The sequence below is a fragment of the Aulostomus chinensis genome, chromosome 13 (assembly GCF_037954235.1).
Source record: "Aulostomus chinensis isolate RoL2024-O1b breed Wild chromosome 13, RoL_Achi_v1.0, whole genome shotgun sequence".
Lineage (NCBI taxonomy): Eukaryota > Metazoa > Chordata > Actinopteri > Syngnathiformes > Aulostomidae > Aulostomus > Aulostomus chinensis.
In genome coordinates this window covers 15,865,849-15,890,000 of record NC_141332.1, presented here as the reverse complement: position 1 = coordinate 15,890,000, position 24,152 = coordinate 15,865,849, and the positions used below count along the sequence as shown (strand labels likewise).

At 41.5% G+C, this 24,152-nt stretch overlaps 2 protein-coding genes across 7 annotated transcripts in view; one reads left to right on the top strand and one right to left on the bottom strand.

Annotated features, from left to right (window-relative positions):
• dock2 (dedicator of cytokinesis 2) overlaps positions 1–24,152 on the top strand; it is a 135,889-nt gene that overhangs the window by 85,194 nt on the left and 26,543 nt on the right. For all 3 annotated transcript variants that reach the window (XM_086221605.1, XM_086221606.1, XM_086221607.1), the window contains one exon: positions 593–688. In XM_086221605.1, the coding sequence (XP_086077731.1) occupies positions 593–688 (96 nt within the window). The remainder of the gene's footprint in view (positions 1–592; positions 689–24,152) is intronic.
• insyn2b (inhibitory synaptic factor family member 2B) lies at positions 776–23,677 on the bottom strand. Of its 4 annotated transcripts, XM_086221610.1 has the most exons (6): positions 23,418–23,674; positions 19,968–20,102; positions 19,520–19,581; positions 11,433–13,309; positions 7,890–7,964; positions 776–2,804 (listed from the first exon to the last, which is right to left on the bottom strand). In XM_086221610.1, the coding sequence occupies exons 4-6, from the start codon at positions 13,001–13,003 to the stop codon at positions 2,621–2,623; spliced, it is 1,830 nt and encodes a 609-aa protein (XP_086077736.1). In that variant the 5' UTR covers positions 13,004–13,309; positions 19,520–19,581; positions 19,968–20,102; positions 23,418–23,674; the 3' UTR covers positions 776–2,620. The 4 variants fall into 4 exon arrangements, 3 of the variants coding, with proteins under 3 accessions (XP_086077736.1, XP_086077735.1, XP_086077734.1); XM_086221609.1 differs by lacking the exon at positions 19,520–19,581; XM_086221608.1 differs by lacking the exons at positions 19,520–19,581; positions 19,968–20,102.

Sequence of the window (24,152 nt, the reverse complement as noted above, 5' to 3'; positions counted from 1 at the left end):
GTTTGCATTTAACTGAAAGCAAAACAAACTGCAACCAGACCTGGAGACTCATTTAGGTCATTTAGGTCTTCAGGACTGTTACAACCCTGATTGACTCTTAAGTGTAGATCATGGAATTACCATTTGAACACAGCCTATTTTTTTGAATGTAAATTTTAAACAGGCAGCTAGCAATGTGTATTGCCATTCTGTCTAACAACTCTTGACAGTGCGTATTATATAATTATGGTGTTTTAACCAGAAAAAGGTTTTCATTTTTTGTTCTTTGAAACTTGCAGACCCCCCTCCAACTTGGAAATGGTAATTTGACGTCAGACAGGACTAAGCATAAAGACAGATGGACCTGAATACATCTTGCCATTTCTGTTTCCCTCCAGGCAAATGCAGTGAAAATGAAGTTAGAGAAAAGTAGCTTCAAAGGGAAGGAAATAGCAATAGGAGAGCTGTAGGTCTGCATAGAGAAAAAAAAAAAAAACTTCATCCACTTGTCAAAAAACTTTGCAGTTCAAATGTCCACACTCAAGATGATTTACAGAATCTTTTCATTTTCTGAAAAGTGAACATTTCTCCTCTCTGTCTCTTGTTTTCTTAGGGGGAAACATTTCAACATGTCCAGGACATCGTGGTGTCTTTGCTGAGGATAATCAACACGACTGTCATCACAATGGTTCGAGAGCATGCTCTCATTGTAAGCACTCGATTCTTTTTTGTGCCGTAAAAGCTTGAATTTTATCAACAGATGTTCCAGATATTGCAAACCCTCCTGTCACACTTTTGATGCTTTATCTGCTGGAGTTTGGTTAGAGAGGATTAGTCCTGAGGTGAAATTCGTATTCATCCTGTCTGCTGTTATGCTTACCACACAAAGTATTACAACACAGTCTATTCAAAATACACACTTTTATTGTTCATGAGAGGAAGAACAGGAGGAGCAGGGCACCGTGGGAGCTCATACACAGTGTTCTGGGAGAACTTATTAAAAATGCAGGGACAGAGCGTGTTGGATGTGATTGGTTAATTGGTAAGAGTAGTGTCATCCACGATTCTAATTGGTGGCAATTTGTCAGCTAGGAGCAGCTGAAGGAGGCCCTTGTGTCATTAGTGGTTCACACTCTGAACCACTTTGAGCTAAGCATCGTGCAATCTGTGTGTGTGTGTGTGTGTGTGTGTGTGTGTGTGTGCGTGCTTGTGTGCATGCGTGTGTGCATGTATGTGTGTGGGGGGCCTCATTTAACTGTATTTATGGGGTCCTAAAAACCAGGAACCCACTATACTTGTCTGACATAGTTTGTAGGATCACTATGCTGGACCTCACAAGATTAAATTGTGATTTTGGGTATAAGACTTGGTTTAAGGGGTTAGAATTTGCTTTGGGTCAGGGTTATGCAGGAATGAATGTCAATGCAAGTTCCCATGGAGATAGCAATATCTACTGTGTGTGTATTTTCAAGTCATTTTTCCTACTTTCTCACTTGTCTAATGATTTTACAAAGACAATATTTTGGCTTAGGCCTCAGCCTGTCCAGTGTGATTTAGGAAAGACTCAACACGTTGATAGCTAGTTTCACTGTAAGTCAAATAATTATCTTTGCCTTTTTTGACACATTTATGAAACATGAATACAAACTAGTAACAGTGATCTGGTAATTGGTTTCTCCCTATATAGTTTGCACAGGTTCCCACACGTTCCATTTAGTACAATACATGTGTGCATGAAAGCCTGTTAAGTGTCTGTGCAGGAAATTTTACGCAATTGTGTGTGTGACAATCCTCCGATGCAAGATTGATCTTGCAGCAAACCACTTCCATATTCGGATGGTAATAAAGGAGAGACTCAATCACTCTGTCTACGTTGACGGATATTTGAATGATCTGACCCGGTCTGTCAGTCAGCTGCCTATCACATTGTCTCCTAATGAATTCTTAAAACTTTCCCAACTGTAATATCCATCCACCAGGCTGCCTCTCATTTGATCCGGAGAGCTCTTCAGCATTGTATTCCATTTCAGTTAATGCTACATTCACATTTTACAAAGGAGTTCAAGGACACAGTATCCGGATTAGTTGTTAAATTCCTTGAATTTTAGATTCCGTTGCATATTGCTGTAATTTAGCCAGAATTATTGTGTCACTTTCCTTCTGGGAGGCATGAAACTGTTTGGGTATGAATCCCTTCATACAGCTGTGTATCTGTCTAGACAACCACTCCACCAAGTGACAAACACACTCATTTTTTTGCAACACAACTGTAAATGGAGAACAGGTTCTCGCTCATATGACATATTATTAAATTAATCTCTTTCTTAATCTCAAACAGATTGAGCAAGAAAGTTCAGCAGCTCTTGTGGTCCCTCTGTCCTTCATGCACATCCTCCTACTCTGCCTGCTCCCTTGGTGTAATTTTTTTTTTTTACAGCTGAGGATGGATTGTCATGGGAAAAGTGCGAAGTATAGGAATACTACCCGCTTCATTTTCATGACATTGGAACATTCTGCACAGCCACAGTAGTAAGAAAGTTTCTTCATTGTTGAACTTCCAGTAGCCTGAGTCCCATGGCACATAATCCCCTCCAAGTAGCATTTGCTGGCCAGAAAAGGCTGTGATGATTTTACCAAAACATTAGAGCCACCAAAAACACTTCTTGCGAAGTTTCTTGACTCGTGCCTTAGTGCTGGGGCGGTTGGACTGGGAAATAGCTGGCGTGGGCTTAGTCAGAGTGGGTGCAGGCACATCATACTCCCCTTCCAGGGCCTCCATAACTCCCTGCAATCGTCCCTCCTGCTGTCGGAAATCGTGCTCCACACTGAGAGAGGAGTGAAAGAAAGACTGGTTAGCGGGATGAAGCTAAAGTAGTGTTTTAGAGGCTGTGGTGGTGTAAAATGAACATTTATTTTCTGCATATAGCTGATTTTTCTAAACAGGAAGAGAGAGAAGCTGAGAGATGTGAGGAGGAGCTACTGAAGGTCCAATGCGCCAAAGAAGAGATTAAAGAGAGGGATTGAGAAAAGGTCAAGAAAGGAGTTTTATTGACATTGAAAATTTTAGCTGCTAAATGCTGACACCCGAGAGAGAGTTCAAGTCATATATAGGCCAAATGCAGTTCTCCCGTCCCTGGCAGTCATCCAGAATACTGTCTCATTTTAAATATAAAATCATCTTCAGCATGTCCACATACCTAAGTCCTCGACTCAACACTCATTGCACGTCCTCAGTGTTCTTCACTGCTTCATGCACCAATAGATCACATGTCGGTAGAGTGGGAGGAGAATGAAAAAGAGAGGATGTGGGAAAGGAAAGTGGGGGAGCATTTGCTGAACGGAGAAGTGAAAGGAAGGAGCTCTTGTGATATGTTCAAAGAAGACCCTCTTGGCTTTCTTTTCCTATGCTCCCCTCATTCCCTCTCATCTCTTTCACACTCTTCACACCATCTCTCTGAAGTGTCCAGTGCTGCGAGTCATATAGACTTTGAGTTCCTCTCTCCTTAAGTAACTGTGTGTTTTGGTGAGTCTGAAAATATGTATGTGTGAGATCAGCGGATTAAAAGGGGCGGAGCTAGCCTGGAATATGACGTTAATTTGTTGCATGTTGAGGCAACGAAAAAAAAGACATAACTACCTAAAGCCACCCCCCCCCCCCACACACACACACACACACTCACACACACCCTGATACCCAACATGTGCATCTTCCACAACAAGCTGGAGGGGAAGGGTTGGGGGATGAGATGGGGGGGGGGGGGGGGTGTAGCGATTAGAGAGCAAAGAGCAAAGAGGAAAGAAACTGACTCTTTCGAGTGATGGATTTTTAAAGAAAGGTGAAATTTAATAAAATAGAGGTCACTGGAGAATGGAGGAGGGAACTGGGAGACAGGATGAGAAGAAAGGTCTTGGCTACCTGAGAGTGACCGCAGGGATGGAGGGAGTGAGAGAGTGAATGACGAGTGTGGAGGAAGTAAAAGCTCTGGTGGGTGCAGAGGACGGGAGATGGCCGCTATGAATAAATGATAAAGGAGATGCACTAGATGAGACAAGACCTACTCATACACACAGATATTGTTCTCTTTATTTCTCTCTGTCTTTCACACACACACACACACTCTCTCTCTCTCTTTCTCTCTCTCAAACATACAATATAGAATGGAAAATGGTTCAACTGTCCTACATTTAATCAGACTTTTTCCTCTGCAACTTGCTGCTTCTACTGTAACATTTTGTCCTATGTAACTATCTTGTTTGTCTCTGTTGCTTCCATATATTTTGGAATATTTATTTCGTACAGAATCTTAAATATATATATATATTTATTAAATATCTTGATGACTTTGCTTCTCTTCATCAATTATACAGGAAAGTGTTTCATTTAAAACACCCACGATCTGAAACGATCATTATCTTTGGAAGCTATATCAGATGATTGATTAAGGATGAGTTTTTTGCGCTGTGACTTTTAATTGTTACATAATTTGACCATGACATGACACTCCGCTCTCATCTTCGGTGACTTTACAAATGTGTGTGACAATAAATTTTCCTCTGCTACTGTGAAAACCTGTCAAACGGTTAAACTCCCAGTTTTAGGTTCATGTATATTTCTAAGTATTTCAGGTTTTGCTTTTTTGCTTTTTTGAGCCGATCTGCCACACTTTCTTTGGTTCTTTCTTGGTCATTTGTTCTAACATTCCTCAAGGTTTTTTGAAAGTCAACCTGTCTGACATCCCCAAAAAATGAACCAACAGGTCCAAACATAATCCTCTTGGGAAAATTATCATCAGAATTCAGATGGATATATCATGAGTGTCTGCTGCAGATATCTCTGTTGAAGGTAGCGTGCTCAGCGGCAGGTGGAAAAGTGGGAGAAAGCAATGTTTCATACATTTCTTTGTCTGCGTGTCTGCGTGTGTTGCTTTGGGAGGGAGACAGAGGGGTTGTCAAAAGTTCCTCTCCCCTCTTTGTCTCTCATCATACAGATTAATTAGGACTGACAATTGCAAAACATCTTCAGGCAGCAGCCCACATCAACCCCCCCCCCCCCAATCATTAGGATGGATGTTGCAGTCCCACATGTAATTCAGCCTCCGCATGTGTCTCTCATCTACTCTACCAATAATTCTCTTTAAGGGTTTGATAAAGATTTTACTGTCCAATCATATAGAATAGCACTTGGACTTTTGACCTTTGTTTGGGTGTTTGTTGCATGAGCCCATGGGAAAAAATCTTATTTTGATTGCAAAAAATGATTAGCAACCAAATTATGCTTGTCAAAGTCATTAACATATTTTTCATACCAGTAAAGATATTATTTTCTGTTCTTGTTTATTTGCACACGCATGTAAGTATATGCATATCCCTTTGTGTGTAGATTTGTCCAACAAAAGCTAATTCTCTCCCTTTTGTTTGGTTAATTAGCACATGTGTAAACATGACTGTACAGTATTTGCATATTTGCAAGGAAAGCAAAGGGAAAAGTGGAGCAGGAAATTGAATCTGTAGTTTAGAAAAAGAGGGATGATAATGATGTGAGAATTAGAAACATACTCTTGATATCGGGCTCGCCTTAGGCTGTCAAAAGTGTTTTTAAAAAATCTCATTTCAAGGCTATGAATACTCTTATGAAGCTATTAAACTTCTGTAATAATGTGATTAGAATTGACAGGATTCTTTGCACTGCAGGTATTCTTAGATGGTTAGTTTTATTTCATTAAACATTTAAGTAATGATACTTAATGCCCTGTATATACACTTTTTTGTTGCCGTATTACTACAATTTACTCTTTGGAAGTTTATCTACTGTAGCTACTGGATGTAGTTTAACTTTTTTTCCATCTAAGTTTTCAATTTCTTTGGCAAACATTTTCCCCTTAGTGTGAAAAGTTTTGTCATGGTAGTTTGGTGGTAGCTATTATCAGCAATTCTGCCAGTCATTGTCTTAGTTCATCGATAATCTCCAGCAATATTTTGTTGACAAAGGATTAAAACATCTATTGTAAATCCTTGAAAATTTGATGCTATAATCCACTGATTTTACCATCGATGCATAAATGAGCTATTTTAATCTTTGTAGTTTATATGCTTGCAATTGACTAAGAAGTCGAGGAGAAATTATTTGCATGTATATTTTTGGATGCATGCATGTGTAGATGTATGGGCGAAGAAGCGTGTTTTCTTTGCTTTCCCCTCGGTGTTCATTACAATTTACTGGGATACAGTTCCTGTTGTGTTAATTAGCATCAAGGGGAGGAACTGGTTGAGGAGAAAGAGGGAAATGTAAAGGGTGTGAAGAAATGGAGAAATGAAAAGTGAAGAAAAAAAATGTAATGCTACTGGGAGGCAAATTGGAGAGATAAAGGGCCTGTAAAATCTGTTGTTATCCCTTGTGGCCTGTGGAGATGTGTTTTTTGGGTTCATTTGCAAAAACAGATCAAAGTGATTCCTAAAATGTACAAACAATGACTCACAATGTATAAAGAAAGTGAGACAATCAATTTTCTATGAATAGCTGTATATATTTTTTATGTTTTAATTACAATTTCTCAAATTTAATTATGGGTTTTATCCATTTTTCTAAATGAACTCCTTATATCGTCGCCTTCTTAAAAGAATCACCTAAGTCATTTTTTTTCAATTTCACTGAAAAACTGCAGACAAAACATCACAAGGAGTTGTTTTAGCAAAAAAATGACAATTATTTTAAGAAGGTGACAATATATGATTAGATTTAGGCATGTAATGGCTGCATGTGCAAAAAAGAAAGTTTGAGGTTTTGATGATGCATTATCACTGCTAGTGAATATTTCTTTTTTATTCCTTACTTCCTATAGAGATATTTGAAAACCCTCATTTCTAGCTTTGGTTAGCAGGCCAGTTAAAGGGAGTCCTCGGAGTAAGCCTATTTACTTTGTTTAAGACTTTGTTTACATTTTAGTAAAATTAGACATAAGTATGCACTTTTGGACTCTTCTCTTTCCTCCTTACACACCTAATTATATATGCAATATGGTGATAAGATAATGGCGGTTTTCTAGGCCATGTGTCTATTCTGTGTGAAGTCTATGGACGGAAAAAGTCCAATTCCTTGTATGTGTGCACATACAGTACTTTCCTAAAACAGTTAAATACTAATTTTGTAAGTAATTAAGGGGTTGGTTGTGGGTCAGAGGTGATAATAGCTATTATAGCTTTTGCGAACTGGAAGATTGAATTAAAAAGCTACCAGTGTGACTGCATGTTGAAACCTGTCAGTAAACGAGATTGAGCAGGCAGAGGATAAATGATTTATACTATGAAAAGATGAGGAAAAGACAAGGGTGGGATGGAGGTGATGGGAGGATTAAACTACAGCATGTGGTTTCATATTATGAGGGTACAACTCTGTAAGCTGCGGAGGATCTAAGAATGCGATTACTTATTTAGGTCACACACACACACACACACAACATGCAAGGGATGAGTAGAATAGGATGCTGATCATTGAGGTGCTTGTTTCCACAGAACATTCTTTTATGTGTAAATACATGCATCCACGTCCTAATCGGTCACATTTATTCATTTTGAGATTGATGAGGATGATTACTCTTAGTTTCACATTTCGCTTGCAGGATGATAGTGATGAAAACGTAGAATGATTATCAGAGAAGGTGGGAATGGGTGGAGGCAGCAGGGTACTAACAAGAAAGGGTAATCAAAAATAAAACGTGATGAATAAATGATAAAAACCTGGCAAAACAAAGGAAAATAAAAAGGCAACGGAAAGTTTTCAAGGCTGCACAATTCAAGGACTATTCTTGTGACATTAGCTGAAGGAAGTTAGAGTGTTTAATGCGCTCTAGGAAGGATGAGTTTGCAAAGGTGGTTTATGACATGCAGTAGTTTTGTTGTCACCGTCAAGTTACCTGTAGATGATGCAGGCTGTCTTTTGGCAGGTGGGGCAGTTGTTTATGTCCTGACCAGTTCTGTATGAGCTGCGACTGCAGAAACACATGTAAAACATTCATATTCACATTCTTCAAATTAATTTACAGACTTGTAGATGCAGACAGTAACTACATCTGATTGGGCAAATATAATTTTCTTTTGTTTCACTATGTCAGACACATTTTATCTGCACTCAAACAACACCAAATAATGTTATTTTGTTAAAAAAAAATGTTTTTCATCACAGGAGTAGCCCAGGTGGTGTCAATATCAGGGTTTGGTATCAGCTGCCAGTTGGGAAGTTGTGTGAATTAAATAATGTTACTGATATGAAGTTTTTAGGAAACAGCAATTAATTGTATTAATGTATTTAATTAATTAAATACATTTAACAATTATTTAGCGACATTGCCATGGATTTGTATTTGTATTTGTGTTTAACGGATGACTCTAAGTCCTACATTCCTTCTCCTTTAGCTCTGGTGTTGGTCTCAGGCTCTTCAGCTGCTAAAATCTAGTTGGTCATGAACGTAGTGTGTTGCTTTGCAATTGGTGAAATGAACTGTTTTTAGACAACAACTTCCTGCTGCTTAAACTTGCTTTGTGCATCACCACTGGTATAACACTTTGTCCTTGATACATTCATCCATCCGCTGCTTTATTCAAAACCAGGTCACCATAACAGGAAGCTGAGCAAGGTAACCTAGACGTCCCTCTCGTCATGCAGCAACACACTCCGGTTACTGCTGTAGGACCTCGAGTTGTTCCCAGGTCAGATATAAGAGGTTTAATCCCTCCAGCAGCTTCTGCTTCTACCTCTCACCAGTTAAGTGGGCCTGGACCTTCTGAACCACCTCAGCTGACTCTTCTCAACATGAGGAAGCACCAGCTCTGCTCACAGTTCTCTCCGGATGTTTGACTCCCACATATCTGTAAGGCTACAACCAGCAAATCTCCAGAGGAAACACATTACGAATGCTTGTTTGTGTGATTTCATTCTCTCAGTCACTACTCAGACTTCATCTTCTGACGGTGCCATCTTCACCACAACAGATATTCTGTCTGATGCTGCATAGCTTCCCCTGTCTAAAATGACTTGAAGGCTACACTTTTATAAAAATGTATACATTATATCCATCTTCATTTCCTGTCTTGCATGTAAGACTCTCCCTCTCTTTGCTGCTGGTGTCACAACTGTGTTTTTGCTCTCTCCACCCACTCATAGTCAATGCAGCTGGAGCTCAGGTGTCGTCTGGAGGTTGTGATGAGGCTCAGAGTAGCGTGGGAAGTGTAGTGAAGGTGATGTACCCCAGGACATTGAATAGTGCTGGTGGGCTGGTGCCTGTTTGATTGGCTTCCAAGGTGAAAACAGTTAAGAATTATTTCCAGCTTTGACTGTCGAGAGGCAGACGAGACATGAAAATAATCTCAGTGCTCTTTAAAATTGATGTATATTGCAAAGATATGATAAAATTACTCATCAAGGTTGAACTATAAGGACAGTGCAGGATGTAATAAGATTGACTGTCATCATTTAAACGTGTATTTTACCAAGATATTGTGACTGTCTCTTTTCTGAACCATGCAGTTGAGGAAGCAACTATTTTTAAGTTGATAAAATACACATTTTCGGAGTGTGTGTGTGTGTGTGTGTGAGTCTCAATATTCTTTATGATTAAATGTCTTTATCAGAGACATCAACTGCAAGCAGAGCATTAGGAGAAAAAAATAAAATAAAACAAGGAGCTGAGCACAGCAGCAGCCTTTTAGCTCAGCCAACACTTTTATCACAGCGGCCCACTTAGAGTACTTTCATTTCTGGCGCAGTATCAGATACACACAGTCCCTCTTACTTTCAGGTGGGGAAAAAAACTCTCAGGTTGCGATCTATCTCAGTCTCGTTCTCTGTGGTCTCTTCCTGTCGCTTCTGCCGGGCCTTTCAGTTGGCCTTTTTACCCTTTTCTTTTCCTTCAATGAGATGTAAGCCTTTTCACAACAACAATACACACACACACACACACACACACACACACACACACACACACACGGACACACATTGAAGGATATAAATACATAACCTTGTACAGTTACACACACAGGGCAGGACCGCCTACACAGTGAGTTTCGGATTCTGACTGTGCAGCCAAAAGCTACATCAATCTGATTAATCAGGTACTGGAGACATCTGTTAACCCTGAGCACAGAGATGGGGGGGATGAAAAGAGTGGAGGTAAAGTGGGGTAATGGAATCACATTTAAAAGGAGTTTAGGATAGTATTCTAACAGTGTGAGAGTGTGTTTTGGGATATTTGAAGTATTACGCATAAAAATGTAGGACAGAGTTAGAGAAAGCAATGTATAGACTCCCGTCTGACAGTAAAGGTGAAATTGTAAAGAGGTAGAGGATATAGAAGTGAACAGCTAGATGCAATAGGGGGAGAGGCGCACAACAACCAGACGTCAATCGGATGACAGAATGGGAGAGTGACGGACAGGTTGTCGAGGCTGAGGGAAGGGAAAGATCAAAAATGGTGAGTGAGAGACAGAGAGAGAGAGGAGGTGTGATTCATGTGTGGGGGCTGCAGAAAGAAAAATGAGGAAGGAAACGTAGTAATTAGGACTGCAGGAAAGTGAAGAGGGGGATAAATAGCTTGGGGCAGGTTAAAGAGGTAAAAAGGGGAAGGTATTGACTGAAATTAAAGTGAGCTCAGAGGCTGACACGGATGCAGAAGCGGAAAAAATTATATAGGGGGGTGACGAATTTAAGAATAAAAACTAGCAGGAAAGAGAGGAACTGATGAATTTGCTCTTCATTTGAATTCTATGTCCCATGCTACTGCAGGGACCACATACCTTATATATATACCTTATATATGAAAAGATAGAGAATATGCAAAGATCTGCTTCAATTGACTACATACTGCCAGGTATTATGTATCCTCAGTCTTGGATCTCTCTCACTCTCTCTCTCACACACACACACGCACTCATACACATCACACCAATTCTCTACCAGTCTGACATTTGAAGTCTATTACACATATTTGAAAGCCTGTCGATATAACTCAAAAATATTCTTTCTCTCTATCTTGGGCATTCCTTTGACACCCTTTCCACCACTTTCATCGTCTTTATCACTCCTGCTCACTCGCTCACTCTCATTTTTAAGGACTTGATCTTACTAGAGCATGACACATTCATTGCCTGAATGATTTTGGTCTTTTGCTGATATTTTGGAATCAGCATATACGCTGGTCAGGGTCGGCAAAGGGGTAAAATTGTATTTTATAGATTATAATGTAGCATAAAAAGAACAAGCATGATACCGCTCATGCTTATTCATGAGAGGACCGAAGCCTGAAAGGGGAAAAAAAAAATTGTGTGGTGACAACAGTGCTGCTGCCATTTTGTATTGAATTTGTCAACTGGCATTCATTAAATTCCTTGAGAATTTAGTTAACCTTGTCAGCGGAGGGGATACTGAACTTTCATTCTCTCTCATTCTCAAGCTGCATTCTTACCCCTCGCTGAGGGCCTTGCTCTTTTCCAGGTCTTGAATGACGTTGAGAAGCACCTTGATCTTCTCCTGATTGGACAGAAGGTTCTCCTCCACGCTCTGCAGCTGCCTCTCCAGCCCCCGCGGCGCGTTCCCTGTATGTCCAGTCAACAGTCCTGCCGGAGCCCCATTACATTGTGCTTTCAAATGAGTCTTACAGGGTAGAGAGTGATCATCGAACGACTTGCTCTTCTGTTTAGTGTACTCTTTGATTCTGATCTGTTTAGAGGGTGTTAGTTTTTGAGCGTTTGTGGTCTCCTGGGTATTTTTGTTTTTGGCTACGGGGGTAGCTGGTTTGGAACAAATTGGTTTTGGAGAGTTTTTTGTTGGTAGAGGTGGGGTACTTTTTGGTTTAGTTTCTGTGAGAGGAGAAGGGCCCAAAGGTTTAGAGTTGATGCGGACTGATGAGTGTTGATGTGTGCGTTCATTTGTGGACTGGATTTTAATGTCTTTCTTGTGTTTGTCTGAATGTGGTTCTGCCCTCTCTGCTGTTGGTGTGTGTGTTTGTGGGATATCTGTGCTACCAGGAGTCTCGCTTGTATTATTTGTGTGTGTGTCTGTTGTTTGTGTGGCTGAGTCCTTGTAATGAATAAAGTCTGCAGAAAGTGGCCTTGTCTGCTGCTTTGAATGTTTTGCCTTGTTTTGAGCATGTGGTGTATGGTTGGAATGTGAACTGTGTGTTTTTGGTATAGTGTGTGACAGCTGCGGTATTTGACTAATCTTAACTGAAGTGTATGTGGAAGTGTTTGTTGTGTCTGTGTTTTTGTTTGTCTGGGCATCGAGAGAAGACTCTTTTCTTGATTGGTTGGAGGCCACAAAGTGTTTCCGTGCTGGATTGGGCAGTGTCTGGCTGGCCGTTATTTGAGGGGCAGCCCTTCTACGGCACGCGCCTGTGCATGGTGCAATCTGTGAACGTCTCCTCCCACATGTTCCACAGAGGTGGGTCGGGGAAGTCACCATTCTGCATGGCCGAGGTGGGGTGGCGTGCACAGTTGTACAAACGCTTGGTGTCTTTAAAACAGAACGATGGCCCTCCCCACGTAGAGACTGCACTCTCCTCTTCTCTTGGGCTGGCTCTTTGGCTTCAGCGGCCTCACTACAAACTCCTCCCACCACATCAGAGGCCACCACACTGCCATTTGTGTATCTCGCTGTCCTTTTACCTTTTGAGTCCTTCGGATTTGTCCGAATACTTTTGATCTGGCAGTAAATGCCACTGCCTGACCCTTGTGACCCCATGTCGTCTTGTGTCAGGGTGTTGATTTCATTCTGAGATGTCTCCTTGGACACTGGCAGGCTATTGCTGTCACTTCTGATAACTCCCCCTGTCTCTGCTGCCGTTGCTCTGTCTGTTGCCATGGTGAGGGGTCGCTGTGTGGTGGCTGGCTGGCTGTTGTGTCGTTTGATAGAGGGGAGAGTCCGCAGTCCAGGAGATGTCTGCACCCCAACACTGCACAGTGGGCCCCATCGTCCCCCTGCCAGGGGAACCCCCAGTGCAGGCACCGGATTGGTTGGGTCAGCCACCCTTCTGCCCATGCTCCTCAGCAGGTTGGCTCAGCCCCCTGAGGAGCTGAAGGGGAAGGGGGCCAGTAGTGACATCAGCCAAAGTAACCCAAATAGATATGTGTTTTTGTGGCAGTGTGAGAGCGTTTGAATGTGAAAGCTGCAGATAGGAATTTAGTTTCCAATCAGGATATAAACGGTCAGTGTCCTTCCATTCATGCCCTCCTTTCTAGTTAAGCAACTTCCAATTTGACATCAATGTCAAAACCTCTCTTGTTTTTTGACGGATGGCCTGAAGATGATGGCTTGGTTGGATTCTCTTTGCATTGCTGGCTGACTCTGGACAGAAGGAGAAAAAGAGAGAGGTGATGAATGAGAGAAATATCAGGACAACCAAGAGAGACACAGAGAATAAATGGTCAGTTTGGCATGAAGCTGCAGACATCAGCCACATAAAGCACCATATAAAAGCTTTGACCCGACTGAACGCACACACTGGTTTGATCGATAAAACTCTATCAACCTCTTATTAAGCCTTATTACCAACCTCTTATTAGAGTTTCAGAGACAGAACTCTAAATCTCATCGAGCTGTTATACCAAGAATACTAGGTATATTAAGGCTAATGGAGTATGTCTCTGTAAAGGTACAAGTTGAACACACACCCTGGGACCTACGTCAATAAAGGTTATAAATGTAGTGCTACAGCGATTGTTGCACCCTTTTATTATGTGATGACACATAGCAAATTATGTTATGTTCGCCCCCACAGTACTATGTAAACTGATGATGCATCGTGTTTTGACTTTTCTTACAGCTGAAATGCATTGGGCACATCCGTGGCATGACGCGGCTATTGTAGCAGATGGCTTCCATTAAAATCAATTGGAGCTGCTGACAACAGGAGTCCTGCACTACTCCTGTTGTCAGCAGCCGAAGCAGTTTTTGATTGTTCGGAAGGTCAGTGACTTCAAATCACTTGAAAAATAAACTTCAGGGTTATACTATGTTGAGATTATTATGGAGAATCTTCCCTGTCTTTACGATCTTGTTCTCTTGATTACAGGGTCAGACTTTGGATGTTTACCCTCAGAACCCTTTATTCATGCTCTTCTCTTATGCCCATTTGCTCAGGTCCCCTTAAAACTGGAGTTTTGTACTCCACTGTTGTTTACACAGCCGTCCTGTACTCCAGAGTGAGCCATTCTCTCTGCTTCTGTGCACTACTGAAACTTGAATCTCTGCTCTCGTTCTTGGATTTTCTGTTGTTAACCCTGCATGTAAAAATATCCCAGCCATTGCAATGCTAGGTACAGTATAGTATGTCTCCAGCTCAGTTATTACCATAACAACATAAGACAATTTCCACTCATGTTTCTTGACGTGACTCATGTGATTGTAATGGCAAATGTAGCCTGGAATGCCATGCAAACAGAACCTGAACACAGGTTTCAGTTGTATCAAAAAACATACACACACAAGCCACATCTTTTCTCAGGCTGCTCTGCACCTCCAAACTGCCAAATTATGGATTTTGCACAGTAAGATTTTGATATTGGCCACAATTGAAAGCTAATTAGCTAATGTACCAACTGAGTTTCAATTAATAAAGACCCTAAATATTTTGTTACAAAAAGCCTCCAATACTACAGTTATATTTATATTGCATAATAAACCAAACAAGGTTGTTTGTTACCCTATTATTTTAAAAAACAATTAATGACAGATTTTTTTTCTTTTCAATTAGAAAGCTGTTCCCAACAAGGGCTAGGTCAGTCCAATGTTTCTAGAAGTTTAGAAATCTTCCTTTCCACCATGGCCTTTTCATCGTGTGAATTTCTTCCCACCTCTGGATAATTCAAACCGATTTTGACGAGACCGTGTGCTGTACCACTTGCTCCTATGTATTCAGAATTAGAACCATGCGCACATTTACTCAAACAAGAGCTCGCTGTGACCTTTTCTGGCTCATTTTAGCTGTTTTGACAGCATGAGTACAATAGGAAAAAAGGGCCGATTTAGACCTTTTTATTTAATTTCCCCCGACATTAGGTATAATTAATATTGTCAGAATCTTTGATTTTTTTTCTTCATTAAAGATAATTAGATATTCAAACCAAAACCAGTCAGCCTCTGTGTAAAACTGTAAAGTTTGTCTGGCAGGCAGAAATGTAAAGTCGCCATAAATGAAAGGATTCTTGCATCAGCGACATTGCTTCAATTTATACAGATATCTTGATTGGTTCAAGGAATGCTGGCAGCGGGTCATATGTAAGTGACAACTTCGACTATTTTATGGTTTTTTTTGGTTACCATGGCAACTTTAGTCATTGCACTGGAGTGGACCGAGCAGGTCATGTCCCAGAGTTCACACATTCCTCCACAGGTTTCAGTGGTTTTGCTGTTTGTGTATGAAATATACTTGCAAAGCAGAATGCAGTAATTGAGTAGATAAGTCAAAGGAAGATGTGATGTTTGGGAAAAATATTGCGGATGATGACGATAATTCAGAGAGAAACAGGAAGGGAAAGCAGACACTGCAACTCTTTGAAGGTGGTTGTGCATTCAGACGAAGTCAATTGAAGGTAATGTCAATGCATCTTATTTGCAAGTATTTGTCTTTCACCAGCAGCCACGCCATACACGAGCTCACCTACTAAAATAAACTTAGTTTCCCTCTCTTATCTGTCACCATGGATCTATGCGTTTGTGATCATTTCAAGCCTTTAGTCTTCCCCTCTGACCTGCCGGCTGTCAGGTGTGAACTGACACAATATCTTAATTTTCTCTTATTCACACTCTTGGTCTCTCAAGTCCCCAAACTTTATTGGATTCCACGATCCTCTCTTCTTTCATCGTTACTCTTGTTTGTTGTCACGTGTTTTCTCTCACTGCCTGCTTTTCCATCTCTGTCATGCTGTCTTTGAATTGCTGTTCTTGGCCTCTCTTTTTCTCCCCTCCCTTTGTCTCTATATTTAATCTTAGTATTTCTCCCACATCTCACCTCTGGCTGTGCTAAATGAACAGGGAGGAGAGAGGGGGAGGTATAATGCTGTTGGCATGGGGGATGATGGGGAGGAGACCAAAGAGGAGAACAGCGCAAGAACAGCAGCTCAGGAGGTGAAAGAGTTATAAAGGTTGGTGGAGGAATAAAGATGAGGGAGGAAGGATCACACACAAGATGAAAGTGATGAATGAGTGTGTTAGAGGAAGAACTGCAAAGGGACATTTTCATAAGTTGACATCTCAAAAAAATGTGTGACAATCTCTTTAGAATGAAGATGGAAGACTGGGAGAGAGAGATATGCATCGAGACATAAAAGAGCGAAAAAAAAGAAATGCAAAGCCACACACACACACACACACACACACACACACACACACACACACACACACACATACACTGCTTGCCAGTAATCAATACACACTGCAACTGTGCTCGAGCGTCTGTCACTGCACACAAACGCACACAATACTACAGGGAGTTTTATGAAATCTGTTTGTACACGAAACGCCATTAATTTCCCAATTGGTGGGTTAGGGCGGCTCAAGAATGGTCTGTAACACATGTGAAGCCTTATGTGTGTTTTTTCATGTGTGTGTGTAAGTTTTTTTTTGTATGTATGTGTGTATACATGTGTGAATGAGTGTGCACTCATCCTCTGCAGTGGTAACTGAGCTCTGAATGCTCCAGCGAATCGACTCCCCTGTCGTTTCAAGGTGAGCCTCATTTTTCAACTACCGATTGACGAGCTGTGTGTGTGTTTTTAGAGATTCGCTTTTCTGCTCTGTAATCACACTGCTCCTATCACTTTCTATTTCTCACCTCCAAAACAGAACAAATGCAGCACTTTATTGGCCTTTTGAGACAATGTGCAGACTGCATTTTGGGTAGTGTAGTAGGTTTTCTTTTTGTATTGTCCCCCTTTGTTCAATTTAATATATTCAAGGCCACAAAAGAACAGTTATTTGTTGTAGCATATGGAGAACTCATTTCATTACCACAATTTCTCTAAAGCCTTCAAAGTGGTTCAATTCAAACTCCTATTTAATTTGGCTCAGGACGCTTGTTTCTCTAATTCAAGGACTCAAGACAATATTTTCTCCTACGATGGTATTCGGCAGAACAAGACTTTTTTCTTAAAGGCACTTCAAATTAATCTGAATAAAGCCAAGTTCATGCTGCACAACTTGCCGTTTTGAGTAGGCAATCTTTAAATTGCTGTTATGCACACAACCACAATGCCTATAAGCCCTCCGGAACTCTGGCAAAGCCCACAGACAGCACAGACAGTGGATGATCCAAACACAAGGTTAAGGCTGCACTCAGACCACATTTCAAAATGCAGGAAAATAAAGGTTCTCTCATTGATTTGAAAGGGGCTTGTGTGTTTCAGCTGTGGATATCGGCAGCCCAGAGAGCCATAGACAAATTTTGCTGAAGCTGATGTCACACTGAGGTGCCCAACCATGCAAGCCAGAAATCAGACAGGAAGACACCTTCTGCTGTTTCCCAGGCAACAGACCAGATACCCTTTATCCACTGCACACACCCCTGTATACAGGAGTTTTTAAAACCTGGGTGAACCCGCTCTCAAAAGAGACTGAGACCAGTTCCCACTGCGAGTAGACAAGTGTTTTTCTTTTTTTGTTTTTTGTTTTGGTCAGTGTGGTTCCAGAGAGAGACTGATCACCACATGCAGTGTATAGGCTGTAAAACAGTGATACAAATCACCTTCCTTCACTTTGTTTTGAGTTTGAGAAGAGAAAATGAAGTAAAGATTCCCTGTCAGGACTCGATAATCTTCTTCCTCTTAGGTTTAATGACAGTTAGCGAACAGTACACAAAATACATCTCACAAACAGACCATGCACGGGAATGCCCACACCAATGCGCAAACACTGCAGTGCCAAGTTTGGTCTGAATCCAGCCTAAGTGGCAACTTGACCCTAACTGTAAATCCATGCTGCGTTTCTCTTAGTAGTTTACTAGGTTGTGGTCTATATTTAAAGGGGTGCAATGACTGTAATTCATGGTTTCAACTGTGCTCCTTTGTCAAATACATTCCTACACCCTTGCTCTTTCACGGTTCACACAAAGCACTTCAGCAACAATCTCCTTCTGATCTGGGGGCTTTTGTCGGCAGGCTCCAGAAGCCAGGTGGAAAATCAGCACCGAAATTATGTAGTGTTGAATGAGGCATATGCCAGAGCTCTTGCAGTGTCATGAAATCATAGCACCTCATCTTGAGTCGGCTTGCAGATGTCTGTGAATGATTCAAGAAGAAGAGATGGAGGGACGGCAGCATAGGTAGAAGCCTAATCTTCTCAGTAAGATTGTGAGCTGTTAAGATTAGGAGATTAAGACTATTAAGGCCTCCTCTGTGCCTTTTAATGTGATCAAAGAAATGGCTGATTATACGGTCTACTGTCAGACGGGTCAGCTAGACTGTATGTGTGTGAGCTAAGTATGTGTGTGAGCTGAGTAAGAACTTTGTCTGAGAGGCAGGCTTGTTGTGTGGTGACAGTAATTTTGTTTTCATTACTGTGAAATGAATATATTCTTGCAGATGTCCAGTATTTGCGTGCTGTCGTGCAGATATTGTTTATCTGTTTTGGATTTGTTTCCATAATTGGCTCTGCTTTCATCCTCTCTCAAGTGTCTTGCTCTGACATTTATCCCTGCACCTCAGACAGAGGGAGGAATCGAGTAATGACCATGAAAACAACCAGGAGACCGTTTCAGCCGTCTCTTCAGTTTTGCTGTGGATTTTAATTGGCTGTGACCATGTTCTTTTTTTTAAGGGACAGTGCACTTTAATCAGCATTTATACTGATGAGCCAGAAGTTACAAAGGCTAATGTTCACGTCACAAAAGCCCAACATCGTAGCCAACCTTCCCTAATTAATGTAAGGATCTGAGAAACTAGAGTCAGGCTGAAATGACTGTTGCTTCCAGTCACATTCACACACATTGGCAACAGATTTGTATTTGGACAGTGTTCTATGAGTCATGATATATGGGCTCTGGCTCATTCTCAACTTGTTCTAGACATGAACTTTAGGATTCTGATACTTTGGAGGTCCTTATTCAGCCACACTGCATTCCTCTGTGTATATGAGTGTAAATGTGAGTCCATATTAAGATTCAGTGATGATGAATATTGCTGATTTTTAATTAGACCTGTGAGGGCAATGTGCCTGGACTTGCCACTTTTTTCTGTTGACAGCCTTTAGATAACAGGAATACTTTATTTTCACTTCTACACATGTAAACGACTTAAAGGGACAGTCCACCCACTCACTTTCATGCTGATGGAAGGCCAAGGAGCCAGGTGTTTCTCCAGTGGATGGCAACCAATTTTAAATCCATCTATCTGTCCATCCATTCATTTTCTACTGCTTATCCTGTTAAGAGTCGCGGGGGGGCTGGAGCCTATCCTTGCAGCTTTCATGCATGAGGCGGGGTTCACCCTGGACAGGTCACCAGTCCAACACAGGGCCACCACATATAGACAGACAACCATTCACACTCACAGCCACACCTACCGTCAATTTAGAGTATCAATCAGCCTCATCTCCTCTTGATGTCTTCGGACTGTGGGAGGAAGCTTGAGTACCAGGAGAGAACCCACACAGGAACAGGGAGAACATGCAGACTTACACAGAAAGATCCCGTGCTGGAACTGGGGCTCGAACCCAGAACCTTGCTGTGAGGCAACAGTGCTAACCACTGCACCATCGTGCCGTCCCTATTTTAAATCCATCCATCCATCCATTTTCTTCCGCTTGTTCCTATTAAGGGTCACAGGGGGGCTGGAGCCTATCCTAGCAGCTACGGGCAAGAGGCGGGATTCAGCCTGGACAGGTCGCCAAGGCCAACATATAGAGACAAACCACCATTCACACTCACAGTCACACCTACGGTCAATTTAGAGTATCAGTCCACCTAGACCCTAATTGCATGTCTTTGGACTGTGGGAGGAAGCTGGAGTACCTGGAGAGAACCCACGCAGGAACAGGGAGAACATGGAGACTCCACACAGAAAGATCCTGTGCTGGAGCCGGGACTCGAACCCGGAACCTTCTTGCTGTGAGGCGACAGCGCTGACCACTGCACCACCGTGCCACCCTATTTTAAATCATAAAACAAAAACCAAAAAACACCATAAAATTCCTCCATGCTGCTCATCCAAAGTAGTCCAAGTGTCCTGAAGGCTCAGCATGCCAAGGCGCTTTGAAAAATGTCACAGATGCCGTGTGTTCAGCCCCACCATTCACTGTAGCCTGGAGGTCCCGGTTATGACGCCATTCACTTAAGATGTTTGATTACTGCGACACCTTTTTCAGTGAAACTCCTGCAGTGTTTCATGGATTTGAAAAAAAACTTCACTTGAATTTCCATTGGCATGAGGGTGAATAGATAATGACATGATTTTTTTAAATTTTTTGGCTTAAATGCCTCTGCAGAAGAGGTGGTGTTTGTGGACAAGATTTCCCAGAAATTGTGATCTTCAACAAACTTGGTGGAGGGGCCTTTGTGTTCAATTTGGTGTTCATTGGGCTAAGGAAGAATGCAAGGCAGCTTTTGAGGCAGAGTAGCGCCACCTGGTAGCAACAGGAATTTACACTCATCTTGTTTGTTGAGAGTCCCAGTCCAAAAACTGAATTTTAGTCATTGCGCTGCCCAGTGGTGATGGGAGGTATGGCTGATTATGTCAACACCAGTGATGTCAAGCAACATTAAGTGTGTGTCCTGTAGCGTTACCAAGATTAATATTGGCTTAGCTGAGTTGGTTTGAGTGCCCCCTAGATGTTTATGTGTTTAAACCTTTCCGCGGTTAATTTTCCACAGCTGCGATCAAAAAGCATGGCGTCAGGAACTACAGTCCATCTTGTAAAAGTCAATAGTGTTAAAACTTGGAAGATTTTTGATTTTTCTTTCTTTGTTTATTGGAGGGTAAATAGGACATATTTCAAAGTGATGTGCTGATTAATTCAGGGCCCTCGGAGAAAAACAAGGAAATTATATTTTGATTTATGCTTCTTTAAAACTCATTAGCTATACCTGTAACTAAGAAAGAGGTCAAATAAAAAGCTGAGAGAGGATTAACAAATGTATCCTCCACCTTTATACATTTCTCCTGTTGCAACTTAATATACTCAAACATAAAATAAGTCAAAAACATTGAATATTGTAACGTATAAAAACAGTTAAGAAAATCTTTCGAAAGGAGGAGCTTTAGAGGACTGAGCACAACGTTCTTATCAGACTGATGGAGTGTGCTATTGTCTGGCTTTTGCATCTTTACTCAAACTCTCCTCCTACCTCTTTTAGGCTTTTCTCTCTGTCACCACCTCTTTTTATCGCTCTTTCTACCTGTCATCATTCTTTTTTCTTCTCCTTCTCTCTCTCTCCTCCTCATCCATCCCATCTCTCTCTCCTTTGCCATATCACTCATCATGTGTGCATGTCTCTTTCAATCTCTCCATCCTTAACCCCCGATCTATCTTCCTTCCTCTCATCTCTCCCTCCTGTTGCCCCCACTGCCCTGTTTCTCTCTCCCTCATCCATCTTCCTGCCCTCCTGACTTTCAAGTCCTTTTCTCTTTCACAGCATCTCATCACTTGTTCACAGTCTGTCTGGTTAGCAGAGTGGCTATGACGCACGCACACACACACTCATGCACACACACACATAGACACGCAGAGAGTTAAAAGAACTCTGCCTGTCTTCCTCTCCATCTCTGTAAACCTTTATTACTCTTTTCCTCCATCATCTGTCGTTCCACAGAGGAAAAGGATGTAATTCAAGTCAATGCCGTATAATGGCGTAGTCTATTGATTAAGTTTCACTTGTCTTTATTTTGCATTAAGGTAATTCTTAATCTCCTGCAATATAGGCATTTATTTCGAACATCTTTACCAAAATATGGCCCTGTGACGGACTGGCGACCCGTCCAGGGTGAACCCGGCCTCTCACCCAATGTCAGTTGGGATAAGTTCCAGCCCCCCCACCCCTGCGACCCTTCACGGAGAAGAGGTATAGAAAATGGATGGATCTTTCCCAAAATCTAATTTTCAAATTATTAAGTTTTGTTAAGAAATGAAAGTTTTTTTTTTCTCTGCTGTTCCAAACAACATCTGAATACAGGAAAAGAAAACATAAAAGTACTTTAAAAATTAATGATGCGCATTAATTGGAAAACTGGAAGAATCTCAGATTAACACTGACTCACATCTTCTAGCTCCTGCGTATGCACCATTCTTTCATCCAAGGACGTAAACAGATAAATACACTCAGCAATATTCTGGTGCAGCACTAATAAACGTACGGCATGCTCCTCAAACATGCAAAGCTCTAAGATCATATTTACATGTTATAATCAGTTTATCATCTGTTGTGCAAATATGCTTGCACTGCTACAGGAAGGAATATTTACCACTCTTCATAGAGTATTATGATTTTGCTCTTGAACATCTATGTTTTACTGGGATCTTTGAATGGAGTAAAAGCAGCTGATACATTTAGCACATGAGAATACATGCACACATACGCAGGCTTCAGTATTAATTTTTGTCTTTATCTGATTGATAAGGATGTATAAATATTGCTACGTGCTACACTCAGTATATGCATACAGTGTAGTATTTACACGCACACATACACGCGAGCAGAGATCTACAGGGGCAGCATTAGCATATAAGAGAAGGGTTATTGCAATATAATCCCATATTAAAGCTAGACTAGCTGTTCTGATGATTGGTTCAAAGGCTTTTAATAGCAATCACTGGACAGATCTGTTATCTCTCTCTCTTTCTCTCTCTCTCTCTCTGTCTCTCACACACACACACACACACACACACACACGTAAATGGTTGAACACATCTAAAATTCTTGTTCAAAGCAAAAGCTGTAAGTAATATTTCCTGACAAAACACACTTGCAAAGTAAGCAATACTGAACACACTCGTGTGGATGCACATGCATGCATTAAATCCTGCTATGACAGACGGGCTGGATTACTCACCTGCGCACACACCCACGCGCACACACATACACATACCAACACACACACACACACAACACAACACACACACATACATCAACTGAGATGACTTCTTAAGCAAAAATACACACATTGTATCTGTAAAAACCCACAAACTACAGGAAGAGATGTTCTGACTTTAATGATTGTGATGGATGCAGGAGTTTGTGGTCCAGAGGTCAAATCTGAGCATTTTGTCTCTCACTTCTGTTCTCTCTCTGTTGTCTGCTTCCATCTAATCACTATTACCTCACTCAAAATTCTGCTATGAAAATAAAGTGCTCACCGTGAACTCTGAGAGTGGACTGATATCTCTGGGGTCATAATAGAGCATCTTTCATTCCAACAAGCACACACTCTCTGTCATTTTTAACTACTGTCTTTCATTGATTTCTTACCTGTTTGTATCCTCCACTCTGGTCCACATGATTCCCAACTGCCTTGTTCTCTGTGTCCCTCTCGTCTCTGATAATCCTTTAGTCCTCAGGAGCGCTCTCCGACGACTCTTTACCGCTCTGTTCCTCCCTCCGTCTCATTCTGTTGCTGTTGATCCTCGCATGCTCACAGCACCAAGTGATCCTCCCTCTCTCTCTCTCTTTCTCTTTCACTCTCCCTCTCTTTCTCTCCCTCTTGTTGCCTTTCCCTGATATATCTATTGCAATCTGCAATCATTCTACCTCTATGTCTTTAGCACCTATTTGTCATGTGTCATCACTATGTTATTACTCTCTCTCTCTCTTTCTCTCTTTCCTCCAGTTTTTTTTTATGGGCTAATCCCGTAACATGCCCTGGTTTTTCTTTGTGTGTGTGTGTGTGTGTGTGGGGGGGGGGGGGGGGTGGGCACGGGTGAGTAAGTATGTCTGCACTGACCCTGGCATGGTGGTTAGACCCAGTGGAACTTTGGCAGCACTCAAGTATCTGCTCCCGGGATCCGTGCCAGGAAGCCAATAAACACATATACACCCATGCACACACACAAACACACACACACACACACACACACACACACACACACACACACACACACACACGCTTCTATTGCTTCTATCAGTAGCTTTATTTATATCTTTGTCTCTCTGTGTGTCAACTTGGTCTGCTACTGCCATGCTCTCTTTCTCTGACTTATTTTGTTG

What these genes read in the sequence shown, in the direction of transcription:
- insyn2b (XM_086221610.1), bottom strand. Translation starts at nt 13,003, where the DNA reads ATGGGCAGAAGGGTGGCTGACCCAACCAATCCGGTGCCTGCACTGGGG. An exon ending in AGCAAGGCCCTCAGCGAGGG is followed by an intron (nt 7,965 to 11,432) that starts GTAAGAATGCAG and finishes GTGTTTCTGCAG; the next exon opens with TCGCAGCTCATACAGAACTG. An exon ending in ACAGCCTGCATCATCTACAG is followed by an intron (nt 2,805 to 7,889) that starts GTAACTTGACGG and finishes CTCCTCTCTCAG; the next exon opens with TGTGGAGCACGATTTCCGAC.